Source organism: Eptesicus fuscus, chromosome 22, assembly GCF_027574615.1.
Source record: "Eptesicus fuscus isolate TK198812 chromosome 22, DD_ASM_mEF_20220401, whole genome shotgun sequence".
Classification (NCBI taxonomy): Eukaryota; Metazoa; Chordata; class Mammalia; order Chiroptera; family Vespertilionidae; genus Eptesicus; species Eptesicus fuscus.
This window is the reverse complement of record NC_072494.1, coordinates 19,459,058-19,474,528: the sequence shown is the minus strand read 5'-3', so window position 1 is coordinate 19,474,528 and position 15,471 is coordinate 19,459,058. Positions and strand designations below refer to the sequence as shown.

Genomic DNA, 15,471 nt, shown 5'->3' with positions numbered 1-15,471 from the left:
CCAACAACTAAGTCATTCCGTCACTGACTCAGAGAACAAAAGGTTTCATTAGGTTGAAATGGTTTGAGACCTAGTTAAACATGAATGACTAGTAGCCAACTGGTTATATGGCCGTGGCACTCAGAAGAGAGGTCTGAACTTGAGATATAGACTTGGAAGTCATCAGCATCTAGTTGATAGTTGAAAACTGAAAAATAGATGACATCACTCAAGGAAATTTTGTAGAGAAGAGAGGAAGGAATCTGAGGGAACCACACATATTCCAAGGATGGGCAGAGAAGGAGAAGCCCTCAAGAGCGGCACACAAGGAGTGGCCTACCATACTTGGATAGTGTGCCATTATAGAAGCCAAAGTGGGGTAGCATTTGCTGTAATAAACTCATCAACATTAATTTTTTTTTAAAATCCTCACCCGAGTATATTTTTCCATTGATTTTTAGAGAGAGTGCAAGAGAGAGAGACAGAAATATTGATGTGAGAAAAACACATCGATTGGTTACCTCCTGCATGAGCCTGGCCAGGGAGGAGCCTGCAACCAAGGTACGTGTCAGTGCTCTAGCTCTTGACCGGTATCGAACACTGGGACCCTTCGGTCCGCAGGCCGATGCTCTATCCACTGAGCCAAACTGGCTAAGGCAACTGGTCAACATTATATATGCTCTATAGAAAGAAGAAAGATAAGGACTGAAATGTGACCATTGAACTTCATATGAAGGTTTATGATATGCCAGTTAAAGTCATTTCAAAATAGTGGTTGGGGAAAAGTGTAGTTTGAAAACTGAGAGGTAAGGGATTAGAAAATAGAGTCTAGGAGAAGACAGGGACAGGGATTGAATGGTTTAAAAAAAATTTTAAGTAAGACAGGTGGAAAATGTGTTTTTAGCTTCTCGAAACAAGGATTTAAATGTGCTGGTGGGAAAGAAATAGTAAAGTGGGATAAGTTAAAGAAATAATATTAGTGCTACTCCTTAAAATGTCTCAATCTCATTGGATTTCTCATTCTATAGATTAGTATTTAACTATCTGAAATATAAATTTATGAGGCACAGTTAGATTTTCTTTTCATTGTGAGTTTTTTCCCCTACATTCAAGATTATTGACTACTTGCCAATCAGATTTGTCATTGTGTCTCAAAATAACTTCTGGGTACACAGGGAGCAAACTTCCTCTACAAAAAGGAGCCATTATTATAGCAGGAGGATGATTTCAAGATGTGATCTGAAAAACTAAAGTCTCATTAAAATATTTGGCCTAGTTTTCAAAATTTATTCATGAATCTTTTGTATGGGACTGAGTTATCTTTATGATTTAGCAAACAACCTTAATTAAGGAGACACCAATTTTTACAAAGGAAACAGCCAGTTTCAGAAGTTTGCATTTAATTTGAAAGCAGTTAACAGAAGACAGATGAACTAAAATGCCTGGTATATTCCAAAATGGTCTTGATTTTATTCTCATTATGTCCTTGATGTTTGGGTTACCACTAAATGATGATGATATATTTATGTACTTGACAGTATAGTATATGTACCACTCCACAGAGTATTAATGCAAAAACTGAAAGAAGAAAATAATTCTTTGCTGTTTTGCTATAATGGGTACGGTTTTTCTGCTTCAAGGATCTTGATGATGCTTTTGAGTCTGGCCTTGTCATTCTATCACCTCTTAATAACTGCTGATTGTCCTCTTCAGCATAGCACATTTACACACAACGTGTAACTTTGTTACATAGAATAGAAACCTGGAGCTTCAGACTACTTACACAAAGTTAGACAGGGTCATTCATAGGCTATTTCAGCTTCAGATCAGACAGCTTCCCCAGGAATGCATTTATCTTTTTTACTGTTTCTTCTAAATTTGTCATTAAGTTGGAGGTAGAAATGTTTCTTTTTGTCCCTCTGCACACTGGGTAAGCAAGCTACCTAATTGAACCCTTTGAAGCTTTCTTAACCCTTCTTTATCAAGTTCTATTTTTCAGGCCTTTCCCCCTCTAACTCAAAAGCCCTTCTCATCATACTTGTCCCAAGTATTTCTCCATTAGTACTAACATTAGCATATGAAATTATTTATATCTAGGATGTTGTGCAATCAAGTCTTTCTTCACAGGGTATTATTGCTGGAGAAACCTTGCTCTTAAACATCTCCAACTGCTATTTTATCTGTAAATTAATTTATATTCTTCTGAGAATTATAACACTGAATAGTTATAATAAGCTTTCACTTATTTATCTTCTTTTTGTTTTTATTTCCTGCTTTTAGCTTTATTTTTCAAGATAGTTAAAAAATTTTTCTCTGGTGTTGCCCTGCATGTTGGTTGCTATGGAAAAGTTCCAGAGAAATGGTAGGTTAAGTTAAGGCCAAGAATAATGAGTTAAACTCATCTCATAGGGTAGGGTGGGTGGGAATAGATCAAGATTGCCTTCTTACAGACAGTAAGTTTTGTTTGATATAATATCTTTCTCAGAGCAACTTATGCTTCAATTCATATAAGAGCTGAGTTTTAGTCTCAGTTCCACAATTTATAGCTTCGGGCAAGTTATTTAATGCTGCAGCAGCTCAGCAGTTTTCTATAAAACTAGTGGCCCGGTGCACAAAATTCATGTATGGGGGGGGGGGGAGGTGGTGTGTGTGACCCTCAGCCCGGCATGCATCCTCTCCAATCTGGGACCCCTCGGGGGATGTCCGAGTCGGACATCACTCTTGCAATCCAGGACCGCTGGCTCCTAACCATTCGCCCACCTGCCTGCCTGCCTGATCGCCCCTAACCACTCTCTGCCTGCTGGCCTACTTGCCCCCAACTGCGCCCCCCAACCCCCCGCCGGCCTGATCGCCCCCAACTGCCCCCCCTGCCAGCCTGATCGCCCCCAACTGCCCTTCCTGCTGGCCTGATCTTCCCCAACTGCCCCCCTGCCGGCCTGATCGCTCCCACTCTCCCCCTCCCCCCTGCTGGCCTGATCGCCTCCAACTGCGCTCTCCTCCTGGCCTGATCGCCCCTAACTGCCTCCGCCTCGGCCCCGCCACCATGGCTTTGTCCGGAAGGACATCCAGAAGGTCTCCTGGTCTAATTAGCATATTACCCTTTTATTAGTATAGATGGGCCTAGTAATGCCTCAGAAGAGTGACTGGCCCAGAGTAGATACTTGATGAATTTTAATTTCTATGTTTCACCCTCTAAATGAGAAGCAGATAAGATGATCTGTAATAGAGGAGATGGTAATATGTTTTCAAACATTTAAAATGTCAGTTTGTAATATGTGGATGAAATCCTCAAAGCAATATAATTATTTAATAGTGGTATTGCTGTGCTCATAGAAGAAATCTGAAGTGTCTTTATATTTTTAAGTTATTACATTTAAAAATTTGAAACTGACCTTTTATAAAAAGCCTTTAATGACTATTTTAGCAGCTTTATTGAAGTATAATTTGCATACTATAAAATTAACTTATTTTAAGTGCACAGTTCAATGATTTTTAGTAAATTTACAGAATTGTGCAACCATCACCATAATCCAATTTTAGAACATTTCCATCACCCCTAAAAGCTCTCTCACTTTAGTGACTATTAACTTTCATCTGTAAGGTGGCACAAATTATAGGATTTAAAAAGTACCAGTTTGGGAGTTAGGTCTGACTGAGTTTGAATCCCAATCCTGCCACTTACTAGTCTTGTGTCTTTGAGTACTTCTATGTACTTTGATTTCTTTTCTTTTTCTTTTTAATCCTCACCTGAGGGTATGCTTATTGCTTTTAGACAGGGGAAGAGAGAGAAAGAAAAAAAACATCACCGTGACGATTGGTTGCCTTCCATATGTGCCCTGACTAGGGACTGAACCACCCTCAAACTAGGTGTGCACCCTGACCAGGAATTGAATCCACAACCTTTCAGTGTACAGGACGACACTCCAACCAACTGAGCCACACTGACCAGGCTGTACTTTAGTTTCTTTGTCTTTAAAATGGAGATAATGACATTATATCATTGCTGTGAGCATTCAGTTAATAAGGTACTGTGTATAGAACACTGAAAATGCTAAAATACCTAACAGATATTGGTTACTGGTGGAAGTTTATATTTTGATTTAGATTTATGGTAGATCCTATATAATAAAAGCATAGTATGCAAGTTGTCCAGGAGTTCGGCCAGGGGAAGGGAGGGAGGCCCTGACCAGCAGCTGCTAGGGACCCTACCAGTGCACAAATTTCGTGCACTGGGCCTCTAGTATTTAAATAAGAGAAGCATCTGAAAATACCTAAAATAATGCCTGACACATGGATTATTTTCAGAAAACTGAGCTCTGTTATATAATGTTGTCGGAAGTTTATAGTAGCTCTTTAGCAGTTGCTTTAACCACAGTTAAACCTTTGAGGCTCACAACATATAGTTATTTGTTATTTTGCAGAGGCATGGATTTGAATTGAGTGGCTACACAGCAGCTATGAGAGTTGGAGTTGGATATCTGCAGACTAGTTTCTGAGCTGGTAGAATGAGTCATTAGTCTTATTGTTTATTGTTCATTGAAATACTTTTCTTATTAGGAGATCTTATTTCTTTGTAAAACAAAAAGCCCTGAAAAAAATGATAATATTAATTATTCATTTTATTAATATAAACATTTAGAGATTTTTTTTATTTATTATTTTTAAAAAAATATTTTTATTGCCCAGCCAGCATGGGTCAATGGTTGAGCATAGACCTATGAACCAGGAGGTCACGGTTCGATTCCCAGTCAAGGCACATGCCCAGGTTGCAGGCTAGATCCCCAGAGGGAGGCGTGCAGGAGGCAGCGATTGATGTTTCTCTCTCATCATTGATGTTTCTATCTATCCCTTCCTCTCCCCTCCTCTCTCTGTAAAAAATCAATAAAATAAAACATTAAAAAAAAAAAAGAATATCTAAAATCCTTAAAAATAAATCTTAAAAATAAACCTTAAAAAAACACTACAATTTCTTTTTATCTCATTACCCATACTGAATTTGATGATAAAGTATTTTAAGGTAGTTTTTTATTTTGGGCCAATTCCCTCTTTATTGAGGGGTAACATACAACAGGAATGTACATATTTTAAGTGTAGAGCTTGATAAAACTTCACAGCTGTGAACAGATTCATGTAACTGGTGTACAGATTAAAAAACAGAATATTATTGACCACCTTAAAAAGGCTAATTTTTAAATATAAAACAATCACAGATTTAGATAAACTTGAGAGACATAGGTCTTGGGTCTTTTAATTTTATTACTAACTTTGTGTGTCACCTTAGGCAAGTTATTCTATCTTTCTGGGGTCTGTATCTCATCTTTAAACTGAGGGGCTGAGATTGGATGTTTTATTATGGCTCTAATTCTGTAAAAGGGCAAAAAGAGGGTATGGTGATATAAATTCACTATAAAAGGTTGGAGGTAGTAGGCTGAGAAGACAGTTTAATTTAAAAAGGGAGATTGATTTTTTTTCTTTTTCTTTGTTTTCCAGGTTATATTTCACACTATGTGCTGACTGTATCTACAGAAACTATTAAAAAAAGATAAACTTTTTTCAAAGATTTTGATTCCAGTGGAATCTTTGCTTTAGATTGTGTGTGTGTGTGTGTGTGTGTGTGTGTGTGTGTGTGTGTGTGTGTGTGTGTTAGTGAATTGCAACTCCAGAAGCAATGCCTGTACAAGCTCCACAGTGGACGGATTTCCTTTCCTGCCCGATTTGCACTCAGACTTTCGACGAAACAATTCGAAAGCCCATCAGTTTGGGTTGTGGCCATACTGTCTGCAAGATGTGCCTGAATAAACTCCACCGGAAGGCTTGCCCATTTGACCAGACCACTATCAATACAGACATTGAGCTCCTTCCCGTGAACTCAGCGTTGCTTCAGCTAGTGGGTGCTCAGGTATGATGGGTGACCTACTATACTTTTTAATTTCTGTGTATGTTTTCCTCCTGAGGCAAACTTGTTGAATTAAAACTGGGTAACATTGCCCTCTATTTAAATAGATAAAATTCAGTTCAGTACTGTGCCAATCCTTTATTTCATTCTGTTAGGAGACTTGCCGTGGTAGTCCAGTGTTTCTCAGTCATAATATGGTGACAATGTTTTAATCTGGTGGTCCAACTTTCTCAACAAATTTAGCAATTCAGATCACTAGAGAAACCTAAGAAGTCACAAGGACCTCTTATATTGAGGAAAATATTATTCACAAAACCATTACATTTTACTTAATAAGAAAAGTGAAGCTGCTTCAGACAGTTTTACTTAGTAGATATTAATCAAAATGAAAGAAGAAGAAGGTGACAAGAAACTGTAGCCTACAGCCTTTGGGAACCATTTATCTAGGGTAGGAGCAAATATCCCTAGATAACCATAAAGTTCAATGTGGTAATTCTGAAAGTAATACTTTGAAAGTTTTATGTCAGTATTCTTAAATTCAAGATCAGTGGTATCTTCAGAAGGCTTCACAAAGTCATGGGAGGCAGGGTTTTGAAAGCTAGATATGATTCACTTAAATAACCCCTCACTAGATTAATTTGCATAATGTCCAAAGTACCATCTGTTTACCGTTAATCGTTATCGGAATAAATATACTGAAATTTTGGATCTAACCCCACTCAGATCTTCCTAAAGGCTGCAGAAAGTAGAGAAGGTTAATATTATGTATGTTGAAGGTAAAAAGAGCAGTTCTTATTCAAAAGGAAAACTTAATTTATTTACATACTTGTTTCTATGTCATCAACAATACTATAAAATATTTGTCCAAAGGGAAAGTGCAGCTTTTTCTTTTCTTCCTATACTTAAATTTTTTATTTCACAATCATTTTTCTTTTTCTTTTGAAAATTCCAGTATGACATTTTGGAAACATTTTAAAAATAGACTTATTGGCCCAACTGGCTGGTGTGGCTCAGTTGGTTGAGTGTCATCCCATGCATGGAGAGATCACTGGTTCCATTCCTGGTCAGGGCATATGCCCAGATTGCAGGCTCAATCCCCCATAGGGGGCATGCAGGAGGCAGATACCTTTTTGTAAAGATATCTAAGGATGAACTGATTTTTTCCCTACAAAATGAATAAGTCGTCCTCATATCTTAACTGAAACAGCTAATGTTTGTGAAATTTGAGGGTAGCATCGTATGCATTTTAATACATAATATCCACTATTTTAACCCTAAAAGTTCCATTTAAAAACTGTTAGAGCCTTGGCCGGTGTTTCTCAGTGGTTAGGGTCAGAGGTTTGATTCCTGGTCCATGGTATGTACCTTGATTGCAGGTTCGATCCCTGGCCTTGGTTGGGGCATGTGTGGGAGGCAGCCAATCGATGTGTCTCTCACATCAATGTTTCTCTCGCCCTCTCTCCCTCTTTTTTCCTCCCTTCTACTCTCTCTAAAAATAAATGGATAAAGTATCTTCAGGAGAAGAATAACAACAACAAAAGAGAAAAGTTTGAGCTAATAAATTAATTAACCAAAGTTGCAGTTAAAAAATCAACATGCAAAAATTAATTGCATATCTATTCTAACAATGAACAATCCGAAAGGAAATTTAAGAAAGCAATTCCAGCCCAGGCTGGTTCGGCTCAGTGATTGAACATAGACCCATGAACCAGGAGGTCTTCTATTCCCAGTCAGAGCACATGCCCAGGTTTCGGGTTCAATCCCCAATAGTGGGTGTGCAAGAGGCAGCCGATAAATGATTCTCTCATCATTGATATTTCTCTCTCTCCCTTCCTCTCTGAAGTCAATAAAAATATTTTAAAAAAAAACACATATGTAAGTCAGTAGCGTCAAAAAGAATAAAATAACTAGGAATAATTTTAGCAAAGGTGGTGAAAGACTTGTACTCTGAAAACTACAAAACTTTGCTGAAATTTAAAAAGATATAAATAAAGGGAAAGACATCACGTGCTCATGGATAGGCAGACTTTGTATTATTAAGATGACAATATACCCAAAGTAATCTACAGGTTTAGTGTAAGCACTATCAAAATCCCAGTGGTGGTTCTTTTTTTCAGAGATAGAAAAATTCACCCTAAAATTTATATGGAATCACAAGGGCCTCAAATAGCCAAACAATCTTGAGAAAGAAGAACAAAAAAGAATCATACTTTCTGATTTTGAACCTGCAAAACTAAAGTGATCAAGAGAGTATGGTACTGGCATAAAGACATATTTAGGTCCTGGTAATAGAATAGAGAGTTCAGAAATAAACACAATGTACGGTCAGATGATTTTTTTGACAAGGTTGCCAAGGTCATTCAATGGGGAAAAAACAGTTTTTCCAACAAAATGGTCAGGGAAAACTTGATATCCAAATGTTAAAGAATGAATTGGACCTCTACCTCACATCATGTATAAAAATTGACTCAAAGTGGAACAAAGGGTAAATGTAGGAGCTAAAATTACAAAACTCTTAGAAGAAAAATATAGGCCTAGATATATCTATGACCTTGGAGTAGGCAGTGGTTTTTTAAAGATATGACACTCAGGAGCACAAGACAAAAGATAAATTGAACTAAATCAAAATTTAAAACTTTGTGCTTCAAAGGACATTGTCAAGAGAGTGAAAGAAAAACCCACAGAATGAGAGAAATCATTGTAACTCATATCTGGTAAGAAACTTGCATCTAGAATATGCAAAGAACTCTTACAGCTTATTAAAAAGAACATAATTTTAAAATAGACTAAGATCTGAACAGATACTTCATCAAAAAAGATATACAGATGGCATCTAAGCAAATAAATGAGCTCAGCAGCATTTGTCATTTGGAATTACAAATTAAAACACTGAGATACTACTACACACCAATTAGAATACCTAAAATCCAAAAAACAACATCAATTGCTGGTGAGGATGTGGAGTAACAGATACTCCTTTATTGTTGGTGGGAATGCAAAAATGGTGCAGCCACTTTGGAAGCTATTGTATCATTCTATGTTCTATTTATATGAAATGTCCAAAATAGGCAAATTTATAGAAACAGAGAATAAATTAGTTTTTTGGGCTGGGGTAGGAGTGGCAAGAAATATGAGAGGAACAGCACTTAAAAGAATATGAAGTTCTTTAAGAATCCAGTAAATTTAATGGGAGTTTTGATATTACTGGTATTAAATGGCAGTGCATAAAACATACTAAAAAAAGCACTTGTTTAATTGATTAGTAAGCACTGACGCAGACCTCTTCTTTTGATCTCTAGGTCCCTGAGCAGCAGCCTGTTACATTGTGTAGTGGGGTTGAAGATACAAAGCATTATGACGAAGCCAGGAAATGTGTAGAAGAATTAGCATTGTACCTGAAACCACTCAGCAGCGCTAGAGGTAAGTCGGGTGCAGTTAGTAATGCTAAGCACATGTTTATTAAAAATACTTTTATTACCATAAAAATTGTCGGCTGTAAATGAATGTTAATGAAATTTATTTAGTGTAAATTAAACTTACTAGTGCTAAATAATGTTATTACAAAACTTATCAAACAAAGTAGTGAATTGAGAGTTTATGTGATGTTGGAAACATTTGAATGAGTTACAGAAATAAGTATAAGTATAAATGCAATAATGGTTTCAGAAGGGCTCGCTATCATTTGGCAACTCTGAATTGTCTGCCTTCTATTCAGTTTTATATGTTGTGCTATAGGGAAGGTAATAAAATTGGAAGTTGCCATTACTACCTTGCCATTACAGCTTATTATTTCACTATGAAATAATATGTCAGAACTGTTATGACCTCCAGATTTAGGTCTTAAACTAATTATTATTGTCGGGCCTTTTCATCTTTATTTCTCCATGATTAAACTGAATAATGGTATATTTAATGTCATTAATGTTGTATTTGCACGAGGTAAAAGCTTTTGTTGTATACTTTTAAAAATGCTTCACTTGTGTAATTCTGTAATTCATTCTAAATATTCTAGTAGAACCCATAAGTCAATCAGCCCATCCGAGGAAGTTTTTCTGAACTCTCTGAAATTGCATTGTAAACCTAGAAATATTTTTTTACTCTATTTGAAGGAGTGGGTCTGAATAGCACTACTCAGAGTGTTCTGAGTCGCCCAATGCAGAGGAAGCTGGTGACTCTGGTCCACTGCCAACTAGTGGAAGAAGAAGGCAGGATTCGTGCCATGCGAGCAGCTCGATCTTTAGGTGAACGAACAGTTACAGAGCTCATTCTCCAGCACCAGAATCCTCAGCAACTCTCTTCTAATCTTTGGGCAGCAGTAAGGGCTCGGGGCTGCCAGTTCCTTGGACCAGGTATAGAATTAAATTCCATACATACACTAGTAATTCTTAAAGTATGGTCTGGGGAATATAAATATATACAACGGCTAGTTCATTGCAAATTCTGTTGTTATCAAGCAATATTCTACTTGATAACTATGGCTTGGGTGATTCCACGTCAGTTTTTCAAAGCACTTAACTTTTCCCTTAATGCCAAAAGTTTATTCATTTTGATAGACATTTTTCTTGAATGTATTGACTTTATTTCTTTCATAAATAAAATGTAATACAAAAAGCCCCCAAAAGGTTAAAAAGCGTAACTGTCTATCATTGCGTTGTCTATTTAACTGATACCTATAAAAATTATTGAGTATTGCCCTTTTAATAAGTGAATTTATCTTATCCCTGCACATGATAAATTTTGATTTTGCCCAACTCTTCCTAGCAATGCAGGAGGAAGCTCTAAAGTTGGTTCTCCTGGCTTTGGAAGATGGTTCTGCTTTGTCAAGAAAAGTATTGGTTCTCTTTGTGGTGCAAAGGTTAGAGCCACGGTTCCCTCAAGCCTCTAAAACTAGCATTGGGCATGTTGTCCAGCTCCTGTATAGAGCCTCCTGTTTCAAGGTATGAACCTCTGTTACATTTCAGCTTAAAGGAAACATTGTCCGTTCCCTAAACAATTAATAAAACTTTCAGTTTAATAAAGTTGCCTGAGTCTTTTCAGAAAATTCAACAACTTTTCTTTTAAAGAATACAGATGGCATCCTATAAACTTAAATCTTTTTGTATTAAATTTGTATGTTAGATATTGAACAACATAGATCAAACCGAGGCTTATAGATTTTTCTATTTGGAGAGACTAATAAGCTGGGTCAGTTTTCTGCCAAGACTACAAGGAGAATTGGTCTGGATAGAGAGTCATTGAAGCAGGAAATAAGTTGTATTTGGCTCTTTGTTCTGATATCATTCCAGGGATTTTGACATCTATAAAAGGGGAAATGTTTTATATCGCAGAATGGTGTGCTCCATTTTAACCTTGCTATTGTTACTATAAGAAATTTGTGTGTTACGTTAAAAATTACCTGTTATGCCCAGCCAGTGTGGCTCAGTTGGTTGGGTGTTGTCCCTTGCACCAGGAGGTCACTGGTTGATTTCCAGGTCAGGGCACATTCCCGGGTTTCAGGCTCGATCTCCAGTAGGGGGCGTGCAGGAGACAGCTGATTGGTATTTCTCTTTCATCGATGTTTCTATTTCTCCTCCCTTCCTCTCTCTGAAATCACTAAAAACATTTTTTTTTAAGAAAATTATCTTATCTATAGATGCTCTTATAAAGAATAAGCCCATTTTGTTCCTCACCTGACTCACAATGAGATTATGTGTGTCTTGTTAGGTCACCAAACGTGATGAAGACTCCTCTTTGATGCAACTAAAAGAAGAATTCAGGACCTATGAAGCTCTGAGGCGAGAGCATGACTCCCAGATAGTTCAGATTGCTATGGAAGCAGGCTTACGAATCGCACCAGACCAGTGGTCCTCTTTGCTGTATGGAGACCAGTCTCACAAATCTCATATGCAATCCATTATTGACAAGGTAGACCCTTTTGTTGTTCCTTACTTCTTGCAGTAATCCTGGAATTTTGTTGATTCATTTATTTAACAAGTGTGTATTAAAGTGAGTACTATATGTCACACTCCTTTAAGTTATATTCTCTATAGTCCGGTGTCATGTCATAACTAGTCACATCAAAATACCAGTTTGCTAACATAAAGATTTTTTTAAATTGAGGTATAATTGACATTTTTCATATAATATTTCATTAGTGTTTTAATGCTTTTTCCAGCATGCATTCGCTCATTTTTGAGAAGCTGGCATTTCTTTTATATCATTGCCTCTCTCCCTACTTTTACTGTTCTCTGAGTTTTGTTCACTGTGTTAGTTAAACCCATTTCCTAAGTGCCTTTATTGTCTGCCTGTAGCAGCCATTTAATGGTCTGGAAGATGTACACACTGAGGCTTCATATTATTCTCAGCAGAAAATTTTCACCAACCATTAGAATTTTACCAACCATTCTAAGTTTGATCAAATTTTCAGTAAACTTATTTTTACTTTCTGTTGTTTGTTATGATGATGAAAACACTAGAGTTCACATGAATTTTATTTATTTCTGACTCTAAGAGCTAATTTTAATTCTCTTAAAACTGGAGCATACTAAAAAACAAACTTGGAGCATACCATAAATGTGTTGTAATTTAATATGAAATATATGAAAGTGCTATAAAAACACCTTGTAAATATGTTCAATAATAGTATTTTATTTAATTTTTACTATTTTACCTTATATACTTAAAACCATAGAGATGATATACTTAGAGTTACCCAACCATTAACAGAGAAATAAGGTCAAGATGTTGCCCAAATATTTAACACTTACTGAGAGCTTACTATGTGCCTGGTGGTTTAAACAGTTCATTTAGTCTTCTCCAACAGCCCGCTATCATCCCTTTTATACAGAGACAGAGAGGTTAAATACATTTCTCCAGTGACAGATTTGGATTTGAACTGTGGTATTCTGACTCTAGAATCCATGTTTTTAATCACCAAGCCTCTTTCTGGGCTTCTCTGCTTTTCTCTGTCTCTTTCTCTCTCTCTCTCTCTCCTGTTCCCCAAAATAGAATTCTTTGAATGAGTAGAATATTGATGTTAAATGAGAATTGGGAAATGTGTTTTATAACTACTTGGTGCAAAATTTTCAATATGATATATATTACTTCTTTTGTCTTATAAGTCTTCCCAGATCCTTTTTTTGTTGTTTATCCTCACATGAGGATATTTTCCCATTGATTTTTAGAGAGAGTGGAAGGGAGGGAGGAGGAGGGAGAGAGGAAGAGAGAGACATCCGTGTGAGAGAGACACATTGATTGGTTGCCTCCTGCATGTGCCCTGACTAGGGCTAGGGATCAAGCCTGCAGCCAAGGTACGTGCCCTTGACCAGAATCAAACCCACAACTCTTCAGTTTGCAGGCCAGTGCTGTATCCACTGAACCAAACTGGCTAGGGCCCCTAGATACCTTTAGCCAAACTTTACCTGCAACTTTTAGGTCTGAAATGATGCGACTGACTGATTATAGCATATTGAAACTTTCGTAATGGTAGTTTTTGTTGTTAATCTTCATCTGAGGATATTTTTCCCCCATTGATTTTTAGAGAGAGTGTGTAAAGATTATAGCCCGTGTCATGATCTTTGGTCTATAACAGAATTTGAATTCAAACTGAGTTTGAGTTCAGTTTCATTGTTCTGTCTTTTGTATAGCATTATTTCTAGACTATCTTTCCAAATTTCACTTATTTGGAAGGACCCCAAGAGCCAGTCAAACTGTAAGAACATAAAAGAGTACTTCCAAACTGAGAATTGAGAGAGCTCTCATATGTAAGGAATGTGATAGCAGAGGGAAGCAAGGGCACAGTACATATCTGGCCAAAGCTTGGGATGTGTGGAAGGGTAAAATTAAATTTAATAAATTGCAAAAATGATTGTGATATTGTAAATAATCCTTTTTCCCCCCAAAGGATTTTCTGGCCTTTGGAGAGTTAATATTTTTCTTTTTTTAAGTTGCAGACTCCAGCCTCTTTTGCACAAAGTGTCCAGGAACTAACAATTGCTCTCCAGCGAACTGGAGATCCAGCAAATTTGAACCGACTAAGACCCCATTTGGAGCTATTAGCAAACATTGACCCTAGTCCAGGTAAACCCAAGGAATGTTAATGGACTGTCCTATGTGTGCCTCAGTGCTACTCAATGAATCTTTTAATTATTTTTTGTTACCATTCTGAGAATGGCTATTGCAGATTTCTTCTACAGTATTTAAGTTCTGCCCCCATTTTTGTCTGTCTATATTACTTCAACTAATATTTATTTAATACTTTTTATTATGCTGTTCATTTCACCAGCAAAGTAGATTCTCTCTGAAATCCTTTGTTTCTTTTTTTCTCATTGTCAAGTTGTGCTATATTTTACCATTCTCATCTTTTTTGACTAAAGTTTTCTCATTTTTTCTAAATCATATGTCATTAGTTGTGTGTTTTTGGTCCCATGTTTTCCTTCTCTATATCTCATTCCATCAAGTATCTCTCTTATTTTCACCCCTTTTCCTGTTCTTTCTTGACCTGAAAATCACCCGACCTTCATTTTTTTCACCTAATACTTCGTCTTAGATATTTTAGCTTGTATTTTATTGTTGTCCTTGTGTTTATTCCCACTACTGATATAAAACGCTCTTAACATTCACTAGTAACCTCCCAGTTTCTTATTCCAAAGGCTTCTTTATTAGTCCTTAAATTACTTGATTTGTCTTCAGCATTTGATAATGTTTACTACTTTCTTGATACAGAAACTCTTGTAATAGCTTGTAACTGTAGTCTTACGGTTTTCTTCTGACCTGTCTAAATGCTAGTTCTCTCTTATTTTTACCATTCTTTCCTCTCCTGCCCATCAAGGAGTTGGCTGGTTGTATTCTTGGAATTTTGTTTTGTTTGCACTCTGTTGATGGTGGTCATTCATTCCCAGCATCAGGTATTATCTCTTTATAGATAACTAGAGGCCCGGTGCATGAATTCGTGCACAGGTGGGGTCCCTCAGGCTGGCCTGCAGGGATCGGGCCCCAGCTCATGCCCTCAGCCTTGCAGCCCCACCTGACACCCTGCCATGGCCTGGCACCACCCCTTCACCTGCTCTTACCATCCTGCCTGCGGGGCAATCGATTGGAGCCGGGCCCCTGCCCCCCACCACCGCTGTTTGCCGTCTGTGGGGTGATCGGCAGGGCGATCAGGGGCCCCCCGCTTGCACCTGCTTTGGCCTGGCACCGCCCAGTCACCTGCTCCACCATCCCACCATGGTCCCGCTCTCCTTGGGGCCGGCAGCACCTCCACTGCCACCCACTGCCAGCGCCGCATCGCTGATGCCTGCCATGTTCCGCTCCACCCCCTGGTGGTCAGCGCATGTCATAGCAAGTGGTCGAACTCCCGGTCGAATAATTTGCATATTAGGCTTTTATTATATAGAATAGGCTCCCAAATATCTCTATCACTGTTTTCTCTTCATTACTCCAGACCCACTTTCTGAGATTCACCATCATCTTATTTCATCTTCATTCATTACCCTCTCTTCCTCCTATGTTCCCATTCTCTGTAAATGACCTCATTCTTGAGGTATGTGAGCTTAAAACTTGAGTCTTTTGTGTTACTTCAGATCTTTTTCTTTCACTTGCTCTACATACCATTCCAG

At 37.6% G+C, this 15,471-nt stretch overlaps 1 protein-coding gene across 2 annotated transcripts in view; it reads left to right on the top strand.

Moving 5' to 3' along the window:
* Window positions 1–5,621: 5,621 nt before the first annotated feature.
* Window positions 5,622–15,471, top strand: part of RC3H1 (ring finger and CCCH-type domains 1) — a 42,920-nt gene continuing 33,070 nt past the window's right edge. For both annotated transcript variants that reach the window (XM_008145871.3, XM_008145870.3), the window contains exons 1-6: window positions 5,622–5,878; window positions 9,175–9,295; window positions 9,985–10,224; window positions 10,637–10,812; window positions 11,579–11,779; window positions 13,801–13,933. In XM_008145871.3, the coding sequence (XP_008144093.1) occupies window positions 5,648–5,878; window positions 9,175–9,295; window positions 9,985–10,224; window positions 10,637–10,812; window positions 11,579–11,779; window positions 13,801–13,933 (1,102 nt within the window). In that variant the 5' untranslated portion in view covers window positions 5,622–5,647. The remainder of the gene's footprint in view (window positions 5,879–9,174; window positions 9,296–9,984; window positions 10,225–10,636; window positions 10,813–11,578; window positions 11,780–13,800; window positions 13,934–15,471) is intronic.